Source organism: Trachinotus anak, unplaced genomic scaffold (assembly GCF_046630095.1).
Source record: "Trachinotus anak isolate AG129_WGS33_773 ecotype Australia unplaced genomic scaffold, CSIRO_AGI_Tana_v1 ptg000010l, whole genome shotgun sequence".
Taxonomy (NCBI): domain Eukaryota; kingdom Metazoa; phylum Chordata; class Actinopteri; order Carangiformes; family Carangidae; genus Trachinotus; species Trachinotus anak.
The window spans coordinates 25,315,769-25,339,371 of NW_027273861.1; the positions used below are offsets into that span (position 1 = coordinate 25,315,769).

At 42.0% G+C, this 23,603-nt stretch overlaps 1 protein-coding gene across 4 annotated transcripts in view; it reads right to left on the reverse strand.

Annotated features, from left to right (window-relative positions):
• The window catches only part of lrp8 (low density lipoprotein receptor-related protein 8, apolipoprotein e receptor), a 170,545-nt gene that overhangs the window by 36,884 nt on the left and 110,058 nt on the right, over window positions 1-23,603 (reverse strand). For all 4 annotated transcript variants that reach the window (XM_071486399.1, XM_071486398.1, XM_071486397.1 and 1 more), the window contains exons 5-9: window positions 14,411-14,785; window positions 10,957-11,079; window positions 8,584-8,706; window positions 5,278-5,397; window positions 3,421-3,546 (exon numbers count right to left, since the gene is read on the reverse strand). In XM_071486399.1, the coding sequence (XP_071342500.1) occupies window positions 3,421-3,546; window positions 5,278-5,397; window positions 8,584-8,706; window positions 10,957-11,079; window positions 14,411-14,785 (867 nt within the window). The remainder of the gene's footprint in view (window positions 1-3,420; window positions 3,547-5,277; window positions 5,398-8,583; window positions 8,707-10,956; window positions 11,080-14,410; window positions 14,786-23,603) is intronic.

A 23,603-nucleotide genomic window follows, 5' to 3' on the forward strand; every position in this document is an offset into this window, starting at 1 on the left:
AGGACTTTGGTCCAAAGGCAGTTTGTAAATTTCCTCTGCGTCATTGTTACGCTGTGTCCTGCTTTTATCAGCTGTTGTGTGTGTACCTGTAAACTATCCCCGCTGTCTGTCCACTGATCCTCACTCCTGTCTGTCTGACTTTCATTTGACCACCTTACAGGGCTCATTTGTCTAATGTTGTTAAAGAGCAATTTAATTGTCTGCATGTGAATTTTACATGTATTGTCCCCCATGTAAGTTTGTCCCAGCTCATTTGATGGGTGACACTTCAAACCTGTTGGGTATTCACCACTGGGTCGTTAGCAGACCTGTATTTTGTTTAATAAGACCACATAAAATTGTGTCATTTCATTTAGCATCTTTTATAACTGTAAGAATATACAAATGTGGACTAAATAGTTTTCTCCTGTAATGCAGTTGTCATTGGGGGGCGGCTGTGGCTCTGGAGGTAGAGCAGGTCGCCCACCAATCGGGGGGTCAGTAGTTCGATTCCCTAGCTTAGAGTATTCTTGGGCGAAATGCTGAACCCCACATTGGCCCCAATTTATCATCGGTGTGCCAGTGTGTTTATATTGTAATATATAATATATATGTAGAAAAAAGAGCTGTATGAATGTTTGTGTGACTGTAGCATGTGGTCTGAAGCACTCTGAGTGGTCAATAAGACTAAAAAAGCTCTAAAGCTCTACATTTTTACCATTTATTTGTCCTTCTGATCAGTGACTGATCAGTTATGGCCTAAAATATTGATAATAATGAGGAATAACAACACAAAAGTACATCCTTGTTCTACTCTGAGAAATGGGGGACAGGTAATATTGTCCCTCCTCCATCCATCTCCTCCTCTCTCTTTGTCTCTGCCCTTTTAAATTCCGTTTTGTATCTAATTTTCTTGTTTACTGTATGTATGATAGATGACTGAACTGGTCAAGAAATGCTTCAGAAAATCCTATTTGTGTGGATTGGTTTTTATTCTCACTACCCCCACCCCTTCCCCCTCTTCATCTCTCTCATACATACAGCAAACTCCCACACTCTCCCTTGTACACACAAACAATAATAACTCCAGCTGACGACTCAGTGAGTGGCATCACACCCATAAAGGTGTAAACACAAAAACAATGAATGCAATTAGTGTAGAGCAAGGTTTTCTTCAGGGGACTTAATGGACTTTGCTGCATACTAACACGAACACCCACACACATACACAAATACCAGCTTAGAAGAGGGAACGCATTATGACTCCAACCTGGGACTCTACTTTTAATTAACACGGATAGTTTAACAGTTTCACATTACTCTGAAATTAATCTACAGAGCCAGGAACCATGTGTTACCAACCTGTTAGGATTAGTATGAAATACACTCTGCAACATACTGAGCAGAGGTTTTTGCATAGCTTCTCACAATCACGTGCACAGGCTCCTCTTGCACTAACAACAGCAAACACAAGTAGGAAAAGCAGAGAAATAGATCTATATATATCACTGTGGGTATCTAGATGATGACGCTGTGCTTTGCTGCGTGGTTCCGAGATATATAAAAAAAAAAAAAAAAAAAAAAAATCAGCCTGGCATTTGACAGCCTGAGCTTCAATATGTGCAAATGATACTGTCACTTGGCACATGTCACATCTCATCACAGAACGCAGCATCCCTCATGGCCAGTCAGTCACAGGAGAGCTGTATCTCTGTATGAATGTTGACACGGCTCCTCTAAATAACACAGCGACTATGAATGCTGATGTCTTTGGCCGTGCATGCGTGTGATTGGGCACACAGTGCATGTGTCTGTCAAGGAATGAGTTCACGGGGCAAATGCAGCTTCACTATGTCTGCAGTACCTCAGCTTCACACTGCAGCCGCCCTCCTGTTTATGGTCCCATCTCTATTTGTGCCTCTGAATACACAAACCTCAACATAAGTAATCCTGTCACATTTTCTCCCTGCTCTGTTCTGTCTCCTTTGACACGTATGACTTGCGCCACAGCCGACAGTGCGGATGCATTAATTCGATGAGCACTGATATTCATACAACGCATCCATCCATCTGTCTTGTTTCTTGCCTATCCTCCTCTCTAACAAATACCTTGGCCCCTGATGAGCACTGTTTGCTCCACCAAACGGTGATAAAGATTCACACACAGAGACATGAAGCAGTCATTGGCGTTTTTTTTTATTCCACTTAGCTTAAGAGTGAGGGCCTGTTTTCTGCTTTAAGCTCTCTCATTACTAGACCAGTTCACCCTATAATGACTCCACCTAAGACCGATGGCTGTAATCACTAATAACGCTCTTTTCCTGCAGAAAAAGGTAATTTGTTGTGTGACTCAAACTGTTGAGGATTCCATTCACATTGTAGGCAAAGGTGTAGTTGCAAGGCATCAAAATGCTGCCATAGCAGGAGGTTATGTCTCAGGTATGACTTTATAAAACTGATAAAACACTGATGATGCACTGATTACAGTTACTAATCTCTCCTAGGTCTGCAGGTACAGCTCTGTTCTTTTAAACAGCAAGCATATGCTGTTATGCATGTTAAGCAGCACAGAGAGTCTATCGTGCTTTCAGAGCACAGCGCAGGTGATATAAATGAAGGTCTGAGGAAGCAAACATTATTACTGAAGTAGGCACAACTGAGCAGGACTGTTTATTTTCTTTTCAATGCTGTCGGATGTAAAATGTACAGTATATCCACTTTTATCGTAACATCACTACACATCACAAGCTCTAATTTGTCAGTTGTAGCGGGGAATGTTATCTGTGCGTGTTTGAATGGTTGTTGACAGGCAGCATCGTTATCGCCAAAGCCAGCTGTAACAGCCTGAGAATGGGGGTGACTGATTAAAAAAAAAAAAAATCCCAGAATTCACACTGAGCTTTTCAAACAGGCAGCCTTTAGGTGCAGCTAACAAGCTCCAGTTGCATTTTCACCTCAGGATTCAGGCATTTTTCAGTAACAATCTCGCCTGGTGCAGCTTTGAGGACAAGATTTTATTTTCATTCACCGTGACTGTCCCGAAGCGTTTACCCAGGGCCAACCAGGGGGTGCAAACCTGTGTCCTATAGTGAGTGGGCAGGCCCCCTTCCCACACAACATCCTTCCAATAACACTCCAGGGAGAGCAGAGGCAGCTGACTGCAAACTTTTCATTAGTGAGGACAACAGAAAAAGATGGCAAATATTTATCTTTGCACAGATCGCTGTGCAGTGCCTGCATACAAAGCAAGCTTCTCCTTTCACAGAGGCCCACAGTGTGAGAATAGTGTGGGATGTGACTCGGTAGCTAGGGGTGCAGGAATGGGAGAGTAAGTGCTGTGTATAGAGTAGGTCTCGCTTATTGTGGTGGGAACATCCATCTGTGACAGTGTGTGTCTTCACCTGTGAAAATGTGTGTGTATGTGTGTGATAAATGGCTCACCCACGGCCTTGCAGGTCTTAGAGGCAGGGTCCATCTCGTAGCCTTCGTAGCACTCACACTTATAATCTCCTTTGTAGTTGATGCAGATCTGACTGCAGGCATCTGGATTCTCACATTCATCTATGTCTGTGGAGAGAAACAAAGAAATAAAGACCCAAACTATGGAGAAACACACACACACACACACACACACACAGTCATTTTTGTTTGAAGAATGGGAAATGAGATAAGTACATGTTCAGCATCTAAGATGTTAACAATCTTTCAGAGGAGATTTATCACTTGAAATGAGAGTCTAATTCCTCAAATTCAGGTTCTGTGATTTACGTGTGTCGGACAAAGAGCTTCGAGAGAAAGGATGAATTGTGCGGAATGTAAACGCTGCAACTTGTGAAACAATACTTTGATTGAAAAAATAAATTCTTCTTTGTGTTTTACTTTTTTGCTTGTTTTTTAAAAAACAAGTCTACATGTTGGAGTATATACCTCTGCCAAAGCCAAACAATCCTACATATGTCTGTGTGGCTCTTATAATAAAAAAACTAAAGGAAAAAGGAAGAATCTGCTATTGATAATGTGCAATTTTATTAGTTGAACCTAGAATGAAATACTGATGTAAGCATTCCTAAATGCTGCTGGTGCCATATATACAGTACTATTAATAATAAGAACTCTGTTTGTAATGTGGATTCAGCATTTTCTTCCTCCAGATACAGAATATTATCTGGATCTGCACCAAACTGTACAAACCCATAGATCTCAACACCATTAATATGTCTGTTTTTTATTTTTTATATCAAGATCCAAACAGTATTTCCTTTAGAAACTGAGAAAAATGTTCTCAAAGTTAAGGACAGCGATAAAAAATTCATGGATCCGCCTCTTTAACTGAATCTGCACCGAAATATAACAGGTTCTTCCCTGACCCTGTTCAGTACTTTTTGCCAAATCCTGCAGACAAACCAACAAACAACAACTGGGGGGCTCCGTCACAATATGTCACATGTGAACACCTCAATCCAAATAAAAGAGCTGTCCAACAGCCTGATGAGAAGTTCGATACCAATTCTGTCTCACTGAGATCAGGATTTTGAACTTTTGGTCAAACTTGGCACCAAAAGATGAAGCTGGGAAGTAAAACAAATCACTTTCAGCCGATTTCATAGTTGTCTTTTTTATGTTTTGTATTTTCTTATTTGAACTGGTTTAGAAGTAGAATTGTGGTTTAGAGACTGTTACAAGATTTGATCATCTTTGATGAATGAAACATGCAATTCTCTGTCTATCAACTCCAGCTACAGTAGACGTTGCCAACGACACTCACACATGAGCATAGGTGAAAAGCTTTAACAACCCTGTGCATTAGTCAGCAAGAACATTACAGTGAAATATAGCATACATCAAGATAGATAAATCCTAACACTACTGCCTAAATAAATTGCTACTTAATCTTTTATAGATCTAATCTGGACCTGACCATCACGCTGTACAGACAGGACTTGTGAGATGTTGCATTCAGACTCTACAGTCAGAGGTTGTTGGTCAGTTAATAGCTTCAACTCCTAAATCCAGGATGTCCCACTTTACATTTTAATTTCTGCAGGTAATAAATAAAGAAGGTACAATATGTAAACAAAACTTTACATTGGATGGAGGAGGCAGTTTTGACAGCAGTTTACTTCTGCTTCCACTCTTTGTGTTAATCTTGTCTGAACTCACCCCAGACCAAGACCAGGTCAAACTGTCCTTTTAACCAGAATATGGACAAAAATAAGATTGATAGCCTTGTGAAATCCAGATCTCTCCCAGAACACTTCAAGGCTCGAGCAGGTTTGACAGTACTTTTTTTTTCTTTACCTCCACAAGTCTTTTTGTCCAGGAGTTTGTAGCCAGAGGGACAGTCACACTCATAACCAATTCTCCGGTCCCTGCAGATGTGGGAGCAGCCGCCATTGTTGTCTGCACACTCATTGAGGCCTGCAGAGTGGTGGGGGGGTGGGGGGTGGGTGGGGGGGGGTGGGTGGGGTGGTGGTGGTAGGAGGAAGGACAGAGGAAGGGTCAGGGAACAGAAGGGGAGCGATGGAGGTAAGGAAAGAGGAGTTGAATAATTATGAAATAACTCCAACAGGCTTTTGGATAGAATAGTACATAAGCCACAGAGATAGAGTTTGACAGAAAGAGTGTGTGTGTGTGTGTGTGTGTGTGTGTGTGTGTGTGTGTGTGCATAGTCTTAATCATCCTGCCAGCTAAGATAATTTTGTCCTGTCAGATCTTTCAGAACACATCAAATTATCATTCAAAAAAGAAAAGACAGTGATCTTAAAGGTGGTAGAAAAACAGACAAGAGTGCATGTGCATGTGTGTGTGTGTGTGTGTGTGTACAGTATATTTATGAGGGGCTGCTTGTGTGTGCTCAAAGCCCAGAGACACAGCCTTAGCCAAACGCACCTGGAGCCAGTCCATTCTCCAACAGGAAGCTTGGCCATGTGTACCAGGTGCCACTCCACCATGATGCCTATTGTTGCACGAGCACAAGCTCTCCTTCATCCTCTCATCCCGTTCCCCCAATTTCCTCCTCGTTTTGTTTTTAGCAGAACAGATTGGACTATCTCTCAGTCATCCTGTTCCTGTTTCTGCACCTCCATCTATCCTTTTGTCTTTCAGCTACCCTCCTGGGAGAGGAGGAGGAGGAGGATCGCTGCCGAAAGCTAAAGCTGGTACTTCATTACCGGTTTACATTAAAGATTTAGGCTTCAAGGCTACAGGTGCTGCTGTGAAACAGTGAGACCGGGCGCAGGAGGGAAAGACAAAGAGAGAGAGAGAGAGAATAGAAATCGAGAGAGACTGACAGGGAGAGGAAAAGGGGAATAGTGACTGTGAGAGATGAGCCTGACATTCAACTAAAATTAAGGCTGAACGCGTTCCATCAGATAACAACAAATCAGCTCAGTATCAACATAATATTAAAGGAGAAAAAAGGTGAAAAGATGAAAATCTATTTCAACTGATTCCTTTTCATCTGGCAGGACAGCTACAGAATGCACTGTAGGCCAAAAGTATGTGGACACGCGCATCTGCATCTGTATAGCGATGGGTTGGGGCGTTTTCGTTATGGCGGTCAAGGTGGATGTGTCTAATCTGGGCCAAACTCTAGACATGATGGATACTACACTTCTCACAATGCATCATAACACTGCAGTGTCTTTCACCTGACCCTTCTTGCCTGTTAAATGTCTTTCAAACTGTATGTCCTCAATTTGTAAAGCAGGCTTTCTGTTAAAAAAGAAGTTGACAAGTTGACCCTTGTGTAAAAAAAACAACCCAAAAAAACCTTATGACATCACTGAGTTACTAGTCTCACAGGCTGAGTAAAACTCCCTGTGACTAGTAAACTCATTCTGATATGTGAAAGGGAACGTGGGAACGGGAAAGGGATATGCGCTGGCGTTACAGCATAAATATGTGTAAAAACACAGTTTGGAGAAGATCTTTTCCTTTTCCAAAACCAACAAAGCAACGTGCCAAAAACAACTGTATTCACAGTTTGGTGTAGAACAATTGGCAGGCCTGGACCTTCAAGATGAACTGGGACGTTGACTTCAAGCCAAGTTTTATCGCCTGACATTGCTGCTCACAGTATCCTCAATGCTCCTGTAGCTAGATGGGAGCAGATCCCTGCAGCCAGGTCCCAGAATGGTGTGACAAAGAGAGGAGGATATTAATGCCCATGGCTTTGGAAGAACATGCTCAATGGGTGGATGTAATGTTCACATGTCCATCGACTCCTCAGGATTTTTTTTTCTTCTGCTGTTGACCTGTCATTCATAAATTCCTCTTTAACCCTCCTGTTATGTTCATTTGTCAGGAACAGCAATGGTGTTCCCAGGTCAATTTGACTCAGTGCATGTTTAATTATCCAAAAGATGTCCGAAACCAAAAAAATCCTAACAAGCACTCTGAATATTTCATTACTAACTCCATTACTAACTATTCTATCAATATTTAGTGCAGTGGTGTTCCTTACCTCTAACAGGTAATGGTTCAATTAGGATAATTCACTCGTTTTTCATAAAAAGAATGCATGTTCAAACTTTTTTAAAAATGTTTCACCACTTTATTGCTTTTGAAAGGCCAACATATGAAACACAATAGTTTTACATAACATTGAAACATAACATTTAAATTTTGATATAAACATGCAGGGGGTGGTTGCAAATATGTGAGATGAACCATTTTCATATTATATGTTGATTACACTAATTAAGGCAAGCAGAAGAAGTTTCATACTGAAAAAATACTTTTAACTATTTTTCCTAGATCTTCAAACTTTAAGACGGGTCAATTGGACCCGGAACATAACAGGAGGGTTAACCATGTTCCTTTGCTTGGGCCTGGCCTTTGCTCAGGAACCATCATCCTCTCTAACTGGTGGATAATAGCAGTTGTCAATTATGACTAAAACACAGGGGAGGTGCCGGTTTGCCTTTAGACACACAGAAAATCATGTTCAACATTAATGATATGGTTCCAGGGCAATCTCATTATAGTGTGTATCCATCTGCCTGAAGATCAGAGCGAGCTGAAAGGGCAGCATGCCTTCTCAGAGCAGGGCCCATGAAGCGCTCTCTCCTTGAGTCATCTCAGAGACCTCCGCTCGTACGTGCGCATGAGTGAAATTTCACGGATACATCACAAGTTGCTTCAGCCGCAATTACATGAGCTACGTTTACTTGATAGATTTTATTAACAGGTATGTTTCTCTCATCTGCCCCACTCTGTTCTCTGCAGCTGGATTGCTGTGAAATCCGTGACTGAACCTCGCTAAGTGGCAATTATATATGGTGTGCGGGTAATCTGTGTGGCTCCTTATGGGTAATGTAGTCCGGTCACGATTTCCTGGCTAAGATCACACTTCAGGGCAGAGTCGCTTGGCCCTTTGATCATATCAAGGCAGCTCAGAAACGTCCTGATTTACCCTGCCTTGATCAAATGAAGCTACTCTTCCTATGAAGAGTGACCACCCACATCAGAAGTACTTGATGATGCATGTGTGCATCAGTGCTATTACACATGTACATCCATGTGCTGTGAGCCTGAAGGGGTGACACAACTGATGAGTGTCTGGGTATGTGTGTGTTTGTGTGTGAAGAGAGACAATCTTACCACACTCCTTCATGGGTTCGTCAGACCAGTCCTTGCAGTCTTTCACATTGTCACACACTTTGCTGCTGTCAATACACTCCCCGTTCTTACAGCGGAACTTTCTGGGCCCGTCACACTTTGTAACTGTGGTGAAGACGCAACATACAACAAAAAAGATTAGGCTTTCACTCACTGTACTGCATCCATCTCCAGCTAAAAATATACAAAATCCAGCAGCGCCTTCAAAAAAAATCATGTACCGTTGAGACAAATTAGTATTCTGCAAGATGAACTTCAATCCCACCAAGATGCAAACTGCAAATATCAGAATCTGTAGCTCAGTCAGTTTCAGTAAGAGTAAAATTTTCATTATTTTTGCAGAGTAAAAAGTAGGCAAAATGAATGTGAAGCCTTAGCAAGTAATACAGTAAAAGCTGATTGTAGTTTATGCAGACAGACAGCCAGAAGCTGGTTTCTGCTGCTTTTGATCTCAGTGAGAGCTATCAGACAGTACCTGGTAAATAAATGAGCTATCTACAGCTACCTTTAAATGTAGGCAGGTTATAAGTAGAGTATTGAAATGTAATGTTAAAGGTGGTTTGTTGAGATTTTAAATGGTGGAGTTTAGTGAGGACAATAAACAGAGAGGCCAGAGAAGCCCAAAGGTAATGATCTGCCTGAGGCATTAACATTTTTTCAAAGATGTTGGCTTATTAAATGTAAGGTTGGATTTCTGGCTTCGACAGTGGTTCTGAACTGAATCATTTTATGTTGTAGTGAGTGGGAGGATGTGTAACTCTTTTGATTTGATCTCTCCTCTGCAAGAATGAAAAGTGAATGAAGCCTGGTGATTTCAGGGCTTGTTTGTTTTATTTTGTTGCCTTGTGAAGCACTTTGTAATGTGGATTTTGGAAAGTGCACTGTAAAAAAAGATTATTATTATTATTATTATTATTATCAGAAGAGCAAACTCATCAAGAATGGAAAAGGTGACTGATGCCAACTATTGCCCTCCTACATCTATGCCCAGCTAATCAACATTTAAAATTCAATATTTATACATACATATCAAATATAATAAATTGTTGTATTTCACTCTCATTTTCGTCAGGCACAAAGTCACAGAGCAGCCCTGGAAGTGGCTGCTGAGCAGACAGGAGACCCACTGCCCAGCTGGGTTAGCGAGACAGACAGGCTAAAGAGAGATGCACTGCAAGGTCGCACTTAATGTTAGCCGACTGTTATTTGCTGACATCAAACTTGGAGAGAACAGAACAAGTTCACCTGATTGCTGTTGTTATTATTTTGCAGTTGGAGGGATGTGAATTTATTTACCAGATCATTTAGCTAATTCATCAATAAATGTCACTGCCACTGTGGAGAAAGTTACTTTCAAGGGCCAACACACACAAAAACACAGCTGTACAGCCCATGGCACCTTCTTCTCTAGTTTTTTTTCACTCAAAAAAATTGGCTCACATGCACAGGTGCATGAACACAGACTGTATTCTGCCCCTTTTTGGAAACTGAAGAGTGAAAAAAATCAATTTCAGGTTCACAGCTGCACTTCAGAGGACTGGCCTCAAGATAAAGTTCACTGCCAGTCACAGCATCTGATGACGAACACTGTGTAAAGTCAAGGTGACGGGGACTTTAGGCAAGAATATGAACGTCTCTTAGGAAACGTAAGATCACTATACAGCTGATGCAATAAAATGAAAGGGAAGGTGCAGGTTCCATACACAATTTATGCACGACAGGGGAGCAAGTGGCGACTGAGCTCCCTCCAAAGAGACCCTGGCTCCCCTGAAAGCAATGAAAATTTCAATATGGCAGAGGAAGGGGCACATACTGGAGCAGAGGTGATATTCAGCGTCTATTAATGCATATAGCAACTTCACTGATGTAGATTTGTGAGCTGCAGTACTTGTCAGTCTTGTGCATGCAATAAGCAGTGTGTGGTTCAGTAAAAAAAAAAAGAAAACAAAACTGGGAACCCCTCTTGTATATATCAAAGGAGATTTAAATTCTTAACATAAAGAGACTCTTTAAATGCTTTGACATTGTGGTTTCTCACACTTCTTTCTTCCTAAGCAGTTCAAAATTGATCTCTTTCAACAGTTTCTCATGGGGCAGAATCAACTGGTGCAGCCAAATGCAGCCCTCTGTGCTACTCTCTACTACATCCCCTGTCTTGACAATTTTAAAACAAATATAACAAAGGATGATTTACACACACAGATTAAACTTGTAGGGGGTGCATCAAGAGTTTTCTTCCCAATAGGATTTGTAATTTTACTCCAACGACCTGCATGATCTGTGCAGAGTGATGATGTGTTTTTACTGCTGATCATCAGGGAGCTGCCTTCCTGTCTGTACTCGTCTGGCACTTACTGTTGACGCAGCCGGCTTCGTCACTGTAGTCTGGACAGTCATGGACTTTGTTACACTGTTTGGTGCCGTGGATACAGGAGCCATCGCCACACTGGAACTCATCAGGCCGACATGTAAGCAGGGCTGAGAGACACAAATCAGACACAGATATTAGAATTAGGTGAGTTGTTAATTTATGACTACGGTAAAAATATCATCTGCGAGTCTAAAGGAGTACAGAGCATTTTCAGGAGTACACACTATCACATTCAGCCCATCACTTCTCCTCCTCCTCTGTCTCTCTGAAGATGTCCATATATGAGCACAGTCCGCATTTTGTTTCCTTCATCGGGCCGACTCAAAGTGTGCTGCAATCCAGGAGTAATCGCTCATACACAACTGCTACCTGTGCAGAAACAGCCCCAATGGAAATGAAAAACCAGGCGGGTATTCATTCACTGTCTGAGGAAAATCCACATCTAGTGACCTATTGAGCATGTGTGTATGTGCAAGTGTGTGCAGGTATTTTTTCGTGCTTGCTCTTAACAGCGGAGGGCAGGTTTATTTAACTCATCCGTCTTTTTAACTGGCTGTTTAATTATTCATGTGTTGTGTTTTGGACTCGCTCTGCCAAGGGAATGGAGGCAGACATGATCAATTGCCACGAAGGCAACAAAAATGCGTGGCACACAATCACTATATCAGGAAATATAGCACAAAACACAGCCACACACGCTGCTTCACACCAACAGTGGGGTGAGCAAACACGAACGGACACACGAAGAGGTGTGCACATTTACATGAACCAACAAGGGAGCTGACTCAAGACTTCTGCGGCTCAAAACCAAAAATAAAGAAACAAATAAGGATGAAACACATGGTAATGCTAAAATCAGCAAAGTGTGGAAGACATAATCCTGTGCCATCACAAAAATGTGCTGATTCTTTCAGCCAAATGATTGGGATCTGAGCTTGGCTAATTATGATAAATCCCCAGGATGAATAGTTATAACAATGGATTGCCATCTGCAGAAACGGTGGAGTGAGGGAAAAGGGGGGAGAAGCGACGAGAGATACGACTTGACCATTTCTCATTTACATTAACCTCCTGCTCACAGTCACTTGTCTCAGCGTGTCTATGAAATAACACAAGATTATTAAGACAGATGTTTCAAATAAGATGGGCGATGATGCCCAGGGGAGGGGTCTGTGGGAACGAGCGGAGTCTGACGGAGCAGAGGAGGAGGAGGAGGAGGAGAGAACAAACTGCAGCTATGCGATGATTCTCACATTTCTCATTTACATTAAAATGTTGCACCTCCCTTCAGCTGAGCTCTGCTCTCTCATTTGCATAACACAGACATCTCAAACTAATACATCTCATTTGACACAACCCAGCACCCGCCCACTCGTATTCTCACTGTGATGTACACGCACCCAATCAAATACATATAGTACATGCAGCTCATGTCTCATCGTGTTTGTGAGATAGTAAACAAGGTTATTGAGACAGATGGTTCCGCAGACACATGCAGACCCGGCAAGACCACTTGACTTGATGCCACTGTCAGAAATGACTCTGCAATTATGCCACTGGGTTTGTTCTTCTATGTGGGTTTACTCTGCATTATTTATGCTATTATTCCCACATAAAACCTTTAATCACAGACCTGGAAAACAGCATTTTTAAATTCTATCTTATTTGGCAAGCTGGCTTTTTAGAGCAGATATAAATTGGTAGTGAGACTAACAAGCTGGGCTCCTTGTTTAACTTAGCATAGCTACAGCTAAACATTAGTTAGGACCAAAAAAAAAAAAATCGTAGGAGGGGTCAATCTCATATATCTAACAGCAGGTTGAAGTAAGAATTAAGAGTTAAAGACCCGGATAGTCTATGAAGCTATATGTTATATAGTACTGGAGGACATGACATGAAAACATTCCTCATTTATTGTTACAGAAAAGATGAAGTGGAAGACAGACTATAGATTTAAAGACCAGGAAGGTCTGAGAGAAACAGCCTCGTCTGAATGCTTCTCTGTGAGATATGATGCTTATTTGTATTTCACTTTTAACTGTGTTGTCACATTACACACAGTGCATACCTACATGGATCTCAAAGACAATAAATAGTAATGACCCACTGACCTTTTGAAATTGTGTCTAAAGTGCAACAATCACTGCTGTGGAGAGATGGGAAGGGGGTTTAGAGAGTATTATTATACAGTATGTACAACGATCAATACACTGAAACAGCTGCTTGTGCTTTGGTGTGTGTGGTCATTCACTCTGAGAGTGATTACAGCAGACTGGGGTGTTCAAGTATTGAACCAACCCTCCACGACTGTGAGTATTTCAGCTTCAGCATTTGTATACAGATGAAATTCTGCATAACTTTGACCGTGTGTGTAAGCTCAGATGTTTTCTTTATGTACGTCTGTTAAGGCCTTGTGAAAGCCTGAGTGTGTGTGTGTGTGTGTGTTTGAATGTGTGGCAGCAGCAGTGTGCTTGTATCATGTCATATGTGTAAGGCTGCTGTCATCTCCCTGAGTGGTGTGTGGGAGTGTGAAGAGGACACCAGATGGGGGTTTCGCTTGATGGAGGACCTTCACCTCCCACACACGCACGCACACGCGCTCACACTCGCACTTGCACAACAAACACATACGGTCAGATGCGCACTCAGAGGTTCTTCGTCTGCTTCTGCAGATCACATGGTTGCATGGCAACACACTCCATGGATCATCGTGATAAAGTTTGCATTGATCTTCCTTCAGTCATTTGGTGGCACAACAAGATTTGTCACGTAGTCTTTGTTCACAATACACAGCGTGTCAGCTTTTGAAGAATAGTCTTTTAGTAGTGGGGAGCCACACACACACACTGTACCACAACAAAACATGCTTTACTGCTGGTTATCCATTCATCACCTTCATCAGAGACTAAGAATAACTGTTTATTACTTCAACACCAACCAATAATGAATTAACAAGTGCTGCATGTGGCCTTTGTGCTATAAGACAGATAAATAAAAGAACCACAACATTGCAACTGGATGACATATTCCTTCATTACAATACAAATGTTATTTATTGTGAATTATAATATTGTCATTTATAATATTTTTTCTCAGTAAATCAAACCAGTGAAGCTGCGTATATGAGCATGTGAAGTGAAGTCAGGGCCACTCAGAGACTGCAAATCATCAAGTTGTTTCAGAGTACCTACGCTGGCTATGTTCAGTTTCATTAAGGAATGTGTCAAAGATGTGACTCTTTTATGGGTTTTTCCAGTCATTTTGAACAACACTGGAGTTTTATGGCACTGGAGAAATGGTTTATTAAGCTGCATCAACACAGAGAATTCTCAGTAGTATAATGGTCGGAAATATTTGGGCTCCTGGGACTTTTTTACAATAGAAGTCCTTTCACTTACACACTCATTCATTCACTTGTTATTCACCCAGTTGACTTACGACAGTTTGCTTCATCAGATTTGTCCTTGCAGTCTGCCTCTCCATCACACTTCCAGTTCATGTGGACGCACTCCCCGCTCCCACACTGGAACTCGCCCACTGGGCAGCGAGGTTTCTGGGGCTCCGTCCTCCGGCTGCAGCGCTCCATGGACTCGTCCGACTTGTCCTTGCAGTCTGGGTCGCCGTCACAGCTCCACAGGGCGGGGATGCACTCTGAGTCGTTGCATCGGAACTCGTGCTGACCGCAGGTGGGAGCAGAGCACTTCTCCTCGTCGCTGGCGTCCCCGCAGTCGTCATCGCCGTCGCACACGAAGATCGGCGCCAAACACTTCCCGTTACGGCACTGGAAGTCTTTGGAGGGGCAGGCCTTGGCATCTGCAGGAGGTGGATGAGAAACAGACATATTGATTAACCATTGTGCGTGTTCTATACACAATATATGATCTACTTTATAAATCAAATTGTTCTTTTGATAAAAGAGTGAATTTAAGAAACTAAAATCAACCGTCAAGTATACATTAGTTAACGTTAGTGCATGTGGGAGTAGATGAGAGAAAATGTGAGTTAGAGAACAGATATAGTGAACTTATCACTGCATATATTCAAGCTCCTTGTGGGAGCAGGGATATATGGAGCAATTCATCTTCCTCTTCTCCTCTGGAGAAGGAGTGAAAGACAATACTGGTGTTGAAACTTAATGAGCAGAGGACAATTCCAGATCTTCCTCCTTTGCTCCTGGGCTTTGGTGTCTGGTGAGAATAAAGGAAAAAGTTTGATCTAAAGTCAAACTGGTTACTGTGCATGGAGCGAAGGAGCACGCCATCAAAGCATATATTCCCTGGAAGTCTGGCAGAGCAAGGTGTAGCAGGTGGAGGAACAAAAGAAGATATACAGTGGCTGTTAAAGACCCAGGAAAAAAACAAAAACAAAGGTACATGTGCCTCATGGGGGAAGCATATATCATGAATTATTCAAGAAAAATAAACATCATCTCAAATGCAACTGCAAAATCTCAACCCGTTATACAATGAGTGCAACTGCTATTACATTAAAAACACACCGATCAACATGATGCTGACCATATTTAGCACGAGGTTGCCAGCATATGTGCAGCAGAAGTCCAGTGTGTGGGAACAGGTGTATAATGAGCAGAGTGGGGGCACAGCTGCAGGTGCCTGCCGCACTGCAGAACCCCCCCCACCACCACCTTGGAGTTGTATGTGTGTTTCTGGATGTGTGTGTGTGAATATTTGTACAGGAGGCCGAGTATATTTGTCTGCGCAAGTGTTTATTTCATCTTCTGCAGCAGCTCAAGGCTTCTGACAGCTGGGAAATTATCACAAAAAGTATGATAAATAAATATTTCAGCTTCCTACATATTGCATTTGTGAGGGTGTATGTGTGTGTGTTTGTGTTTTGCTGCCAAACAGTGCATTTCCTTGTTGCCGTATCCCAGCAGTGACATTACCTAATTCTAGCCAGGTTGGACAAAGCAATTTAAATCATGTATTCTGCTAAAAAAACCACTTGTCCTTTGATGTAACTCTCCTATCTGTGCGACAGACATAAACACTCCCCTCTCTCTCTCTCTCTCTCTCTCTTTTACCTTCCCACACAGAACGCCAAAGGGACTCATTATGATAATAGGCTATTGGATTCCCTGCTAGCTATTACTGCTAGCATGCTAATCATCCCCACTCAGATCTAAGTAATTTAATTAACATGAGCACATAAACAACATCAGCAGCATCCCGGCAGGAGCTCAGGTGGTTTGGGGGTCATGTAAGGTGTTTGTGCGAACAAACACTTGGGCAAATAATGTGATTATTTTCAGAAACTTTTCCCCACAAGAGGCTTTTTGCTTATGAAAACTATAAACATATTTTGCATCATCCCAGAGGGCAATAATGTGTTGCTCGTCAGACTAAACACCTTCGCTTTAAAGAGTTTTTCATTAAAGCAGAAAGCTCGGTCAGTTCGCTGTCAGCACCCAGGCCGGGATGCACAGCTTGTTAGTCTGGTTCCCATCGGGATACTGAGCCATAGCAACAGCTTCATTTCGACCACAGGAACAAGCAGGTGGCTTGCAGTTGATCAAATTTTGTGTCTTGTTGATAAAAACAACTTTGGCCTGAGTTTGAAACTCACAGGAGCACAGGCTGCATTAAACGCATCCTCTCACAACATCCTCTAAGAGTAACACAGAGGTTTGGGAGGGAATCTCTCTCTTCTGGGGTTTTCTCCATCTTCAGTTACTTCCTTTGTTTCTGACCTCAAAAATATGGGAAACCTGGGAAGCAATATTTACAGTATACACAGAGGAAACAGCTTTTTCGCCGTAGCATGTATTGTATTTATTGTATGTATGGTAATTTTAATGTTTTGGCATATCAGAGGTACCATTTGATCACTGGTATTATTCAATAACTATAATGTTAAAGTAGATTAGTAATAGTAGTAGATAAACAGAATCAGGGTCATTCATAACTTTAAACTGGCACCTGATTCTTAGTAAGAGTGCATCAGTGTCTCTAATTATTGTTAAAATATTGTTAAAATTGCATTTTTCTTTTCACAAATCAGTGGCATGAGTGTTTAATGTCTGTCTCAGATCACTATTATTGTCCATATTTCCCATAAATAAAAAAAAAGAACTTAAAAGAATTTCCCCATGGTCCTGTTCAGTAAACCAGAAGATTTCCAATTCTTCATTTGGCATCTGTCAGCACTGGAACATCACCACAGGTAACATGGTGGTATTTTGCCACTTTCCAGGGAGAACTTCCTGAGCACAGGGGCATGTCATCCGCATCTTACTTCGATTTCCTTCATCCTGTCACCTGGCTACGTCAAAGCTGACACAAGCCAAGACATCAGTGGGTGAGGGCGGCCTCTCAGTTAACACAGACCAAAACCAATCCTCAGAAACGGAGAAGGGGGAGACTGGATAGGAGACAGGTGCTCAGAGGAGCATGTGGGCCGGTAGATTCATTGATAGATGTGAGATGTCCTTTCCTTCCTTAAGGGACTCATCCCCACAACAGCAGGCAAGCAGATATAAAAGCAGATAAAGGTAGAGAGGATGGACGGCCATATGTGAGGGGAAACAGATTAGATTCAATGGGAGTCAACAGACCTGGCAACAATAAACCATTTGTTACAATAAAATTCAAAATAAAACAATTACTGACATTTGTTGCTTATAATGGATGTATCAAAAATCTGACCTAATTCAATAAATAACATACATCTACATTCAGTAGGATTTAGTAGAAGAAAGTTTTAAAAAAAAAAGACCTGAAAGGAATCAGATTGTGTTGTGAGAAACTCTTGACAGTTAATTAAACACATCTGTCCAATTATTCTACCAATTACAATTTTAAATAGGTAATCAGTAATCTGTAACTGATTACATCTTGACAGTAACCTTCCCCACCCGTAGGTGAATGTGTTTAACTCGGGGTCAAAGCTTTCTATCCATCCATCCCCAGACCCTCCACTGGACAGCTAATAGATGGAGCAGAGAGATAGGGCACAGCTCATTGACCTTGATCTGAAGGAGAATTGAACTCCCTCCCAGCATGCACTAGTCCATAGGTGCAGCGTACACATGCGTGCACACACACGTGCACAGAGAAGATATGTAATCTCTCCTAAAAACGCACTTAAACAGTCACGCACTTACAGGTGGACATGCTCAGATATGCACACAACCATGTAATGTGAAAACACACACACACACACACACACACACACCTGACGTCAACCTTTGTCTGTGAGCCAGTGGGTTTAATGTTTCTGGAGCGTGGAATCCAATCAGACCCTGGTCTTACATGTCAGCCACTGAGCCATGACGCGGGAGCATTTGCACATGTGCACAGGTGTACACACGCTTTCGCCCATGTACGTACGCTTGCCCACACACCTGGGTTCACCGGGTGTTCTCTCGGAGAAAGCAAGCTGAGGATCACAGATCAACTCCAACAACCAGAAATGGAGATAAAACATCAACATCACAGCGCTGTGCAAAAGTGCTGCATTTAGACAAGAGCGCTCTACAATCAGCTGAAAACAGACAGCAACACCTCAAGGCATCTTGCTGGAGACTAGGCCTAATGGGCCGTACAGCAGACAAGCAACATGTTCATCTACTCTATGGAGTATCAATATGTACGCCTTAATCTTACACACGAGGGTGTCAATAAAAAAAACAACCCGTGTTGAATCAAGCATGCCTTGTACTGTCAGATACACAGGAGTAATTGCAAACAAATCACCATCTATATTCATGAGAATTGATGGGACAAAAAGAAATTCAGGAAGAGGAAGGGGAGGAAGAATCACTGTTAAATTATTCAGTATTTATTATAATGATGCGCAAACCCAAACCATATCCTCCACTTCAGTGTGTGTTTTCATGCACAGTACCCAGTGCTTCAAAAAAATGAGGTGTTTCCACAGTAGTTATTCTGGGTCAAGGGTAACTTGAGACTGGTGCTGTTGCATGACCTGTCACTTTGCCCACTCCATTCTCCACTGAAACCCTAACCTGATAAAACAGGATCCCCATACACCAAAACAAAGGCAAAATGTCATGCACTCAGAAAAAAAACATTGTTTTATCTGAAAGAGCTAAATGTCATTTTCAACGAAAAAATGTTCCTGTATAGTCAAACACAGAGAGGGACTGCAGCAGAGGAAATACACAACCTATTTGCGCAAATGATTGTCACTCTCTGTCAGTTTGCACAATGGAAGATGATCCTGTGCACAGTGACAAGTGACGAATTGAATCTAATGGTGCAATGCAAACTTGTTTCCTAAACAGCGAGTAAGGTCTAGGTCTCACCAACGATGGCTGACCCACCTCAAGCCGCATTCACCACGTTTAAGAGGAAGAACAGTATTTAAGGTAAAATCAGTGAACAGTTCCTGGACAATGCCTCTTTCTACAGCCAACAATGGACAAAATTACAGGTTGTCAATTTTTGAATGATTTTCTTGCACTCCACGTCTCCACAGCGCTCAGACACATCTGCATGTATTGAGTCAATGTTTTTAGTACAGTTACCTAATGTAGCATTTGCTATGTATCAGGCACCATTACCCTTGATACCATTAAAGCAGCAAACAGTCAAAGCAGGAAGAGCGCCAGAGGCGTTGGCATCCCTGCATCTGTACCAGTACGGTTGTGCTGGTCCAGGAATGTTAACGCGCCCTGTGGTTGAGGTCGTAACACTGAGGAGTTGTGTGGAAGGAAGAGGGGGTGGGGGGAAAGGGGGAGGAGAGGTACTTTTAGATTATGCTTTTGATGCAACACATTCTGCAGGAGGAAAAGAGGGGGCCCTGAGTGAGTGAGTGTGTGTCTGTGTGTGTGTGTGTGTGTGTGTGTGTGTGTGTGTGTGTGTGTGTGAAGACAGACACAGACAAGCTGACATGCAGTCCCTCTCCAGGGCTCTCACAGAGTGTTTATCAGTGCTTTGGCTACATTAGACCTTTGAAGCATTGACGCGAGAGGATAGGAGCACGCACACACACACACACAGACACACACACAGACACACTTGTGACCACCAGACAGACGGGCCCTGAGACCTCAGTTCTTTGACTTGCTGTAACATAAAAGTGATCCTCTTTTCCTAATGGAATAGACAGACAGACAGTGAGGAGAGATGATATTCAAAATAGATTTATCACTGCCTGACAAAAAGAAGCTTCAGAAAAAAATTTCCTGTCCAAATGGGGTTTACCAGGCGCAGAGCCATCGGTACAAGTTGGGGCACTGCTGGGAATCTGACATGTCACTCATCTCTTTTGGTTAGACGATATGAAAAAAAAGACATATCATCCAGGATTGTGCTAGTGATAGCACTTTGTTATACACTGCACATTTACTAAAAGCATAAATGTGTAACACTAGCACGCTCATTTCACTTAAATAACACTGAGCAGGATTTTCCTCAGTGAAATCTGCTAACTCCTCTTGATGGAACAAAGTCAAGTCCTCAGGGATTCAAACCAATGCCTGCTGATGCGGCGAAAACAGCTCATTTTCTCTGTTTGTCTCTCAACTGTTGTGATTAGTTTGAACTTGGTTTTCAATAAAGTTCACTTTAGCCAGCAGTGCAGAAGTGCAGAAAATGCTTGATGAAGTAAGAAGAAGGATTTGCAGGAGTGAATATAGCTGCAGAGGTGAGAGATGAGCTAAAATGTGGTTTTGGATTTCCAATAATCTGAATAATAATATTCACACGTTTTGCTTGGAGAAAAATCCAGCTAAAAACCGTCCTCCAAGCTGAACGTTTTTTTCAACCCTCTGATATGACCCATAGGAGTGTACACATGTTTGTCTCCATGGTTACTATCATAATGGTCATGGCTGGGTTAGGTTTAGGAAAAGATCATAGTTTGGGTTAAAATAAATACTTCCTCAACATTAGACGATCTTTGTTGTCATGGGTACAATAATAACAACGTGGCTAAGTTTGTGACACCGTCCTGTGTCATATTCCTGTGTTTTGTTGACCCATCCATCCACCACAACCTCCTCTTGATGTGGATTTTGTCGCTCTAAAAACTACGTCCCTGCACTTTTCCCTTTGCTCCCGTCATAATTACTACGGCCACTAGATGTTGCCTAACAACAAAACAGAATTACGGGTCATGCTGCACGAACAATCAATATGCTTTTTTTTTTTTTTTACAAGACAGTCTTCTCATTTCCTCTTATAAATATTTTCCAGCAAACTTTATCTACAGTCAACCTGAACTAGGCTTACCATTTTTTTGGAGGGGGGCTGAAGTTTTACGTATGAAAATCTTATATTCAAAATGGCTACAAATTGAGCTTTTGTTCAAAAATATCAGTAAATTGGTCAAACCCCAAACTCTAGCATGTGTGCCAGCAGAACTGCAGTAGCAGCTGCATTATTAGAAACAATAAACTGATGGAACTAAACTATCACAAAAATACTGGTTTTAACTTAATCCACACTACAAACTTTGTAGAGACTTTGTACTCACCAACGCTGGTTAGACTGTCTTTGCTCAGAGTAAAAACATGTCAAAATAAGTGTGAAATGTCACTGACAATAAAACCTTGATGCAGTGTGGCAGTGGAGCCTGGGGAATCCAAGTTAAATGGCAGCTTAGATGAAGGGAAAAATAGCACAAAATTCACAGGGAGACTGAAACTCTCTGTGTACCCTGATTGGTATACACCAGGGAAAGACTTTCTCTTAACCACCTTCATGATGAGTGGGGACTATGGGGATTGCACACACACACACACAGCCCAACAGGGATGGTATACTGAATAGAACAGGGTATTTCAATAGCTCAATCACTATGCCATCTGACAGCAGTTAAGACTTGAATATTAACTGCCGCACAAGCAATCACAGTGGATTGAATGTCTGTGTATGTGTGTGGCGGTGGTGTGTGACGCCATTAGTCACAACATTTCATAATTCACAGGATTTAAGCCATTAAATGTAAAATAGGACATGGCCATCACTCCATCCACGTGGCTCCACACAGTCTTCAATCTTATCAGTAACCCCTGCCACCTCCACACACACACACACACACACACTCTGTACGCCTGTCTGGAAAATAATTGCATTCCCCCAGATAATTGTCAAGTGTTAAGTCTATGAATACATTAAAAATAGGCTATATTCATTAAGCGTGCTGATTATATCTCGACAATAAATATGCAATCCTGCATTTTACCATGGGTTTTGCATGATAATGACATAATTACCATTTGTTCTTTTTCATGCCCGATCTCTATCCACAGCTAAAACAATGTTTCCTTCTCCATGTGTGTTAGAACAATTAGGACTATACTGTACCTTCGCTAGAAACCCATAGTCCCCCCCCCCACTGCCAGGCCTGTTGCTGCCTGTGGTTTATTGGTCTGTCTTGAAAAAATGATGTAAAGGTTTTTTAAGCTAAAAAATGTATATATATAATCACATAACAACAATCACAATAAGTACATGTTTCAAATTTATTGAAAAACTTGCATTAATTTCAGCTAACATCTGAAGGGGGCTAATCTGCTGAAAAACGCAACAGCTCAAATAGTATCATGGTGACAAAATAAACTCAACTTAAACCTGTTTACTAGCAGGAAAGCAGCAGCACATCCTTCCTCTCCGACAGTTCTTTGTTAGGAGCAAGGTTGTGTTTTCACCTTCATCAGTTTTCAGACATCTGCACGTGATATTGAACTTGTGTGTAGTGTGCATGGGAAAGGTAGTGGTTGGAGGTGAAAGAGGAATGAGCAATGTCCTTAAAGCTATTGAAGAAAATTGTCTGTATGAGTCTGAAGCAAGTGCAACTGCCTCTGGGTGTATAGTGAGCCCGTTTGTGTGCTGCTGCTCCATTACATTACACCTACGCACACAGTGAGAGCAGTCATAGGATTATAAATGAAGGGGAAAGTAATGGGAAGAAACTCTGAAACAAGAGGCTACCAATCTGTGTCTATGTAGTCGCCTCTCTTCCTGTGGAAATGTGGGTGAAGCAAGAGAAAGATAAAAGAGGCCAAACACAACCACACATTCTGTATGAGTATATACAGTTTCCTCATATATATGTTCACACACATGCACTCACATGCTGCATATCGTATTTTTTTTTTACATGGGTGGACTCTTCTTGGTCCTCTTTGATCTGTTATCAAATAATGGAATATAGGTTACATTTACTATAGCCCACAGCAAGGACTAAAAGACGAATGTATTGCATGTGTGTGGACGCCTGAGGAAGGGGATGTTCATATGTTTACAGTTTGTGTCACATCGAATTCACTTAGGATGCTTCCTCCATATAGGACTCACTTCAGATAACTTACAAACTTGTATATTCACATGGAAACACTTAAGACATGCCAAGTTTTTTACTCTCCCCCCTCTGTTTCCAACGCACACACACACACACACACACACACACCCACACACACTCTCCCTCTCCTCCGCCGCTCTCTGCCCTGCCATAAAACACCAACTAACATATCCCTGGTGGGCATCGATCCAGCAGCAGCTTGCTGTAACGTAACGTAGCATCACAGGGTGATGTGAAAAGAGCAACAGGTTTCCAGGGCCTCCGGGAGCATCTCTGACTATTGTCTGTCTCTCTCTCTGTCTGCCTGTCTTTCTCTCCCTGCCAACAAAGCGCTGAAAGT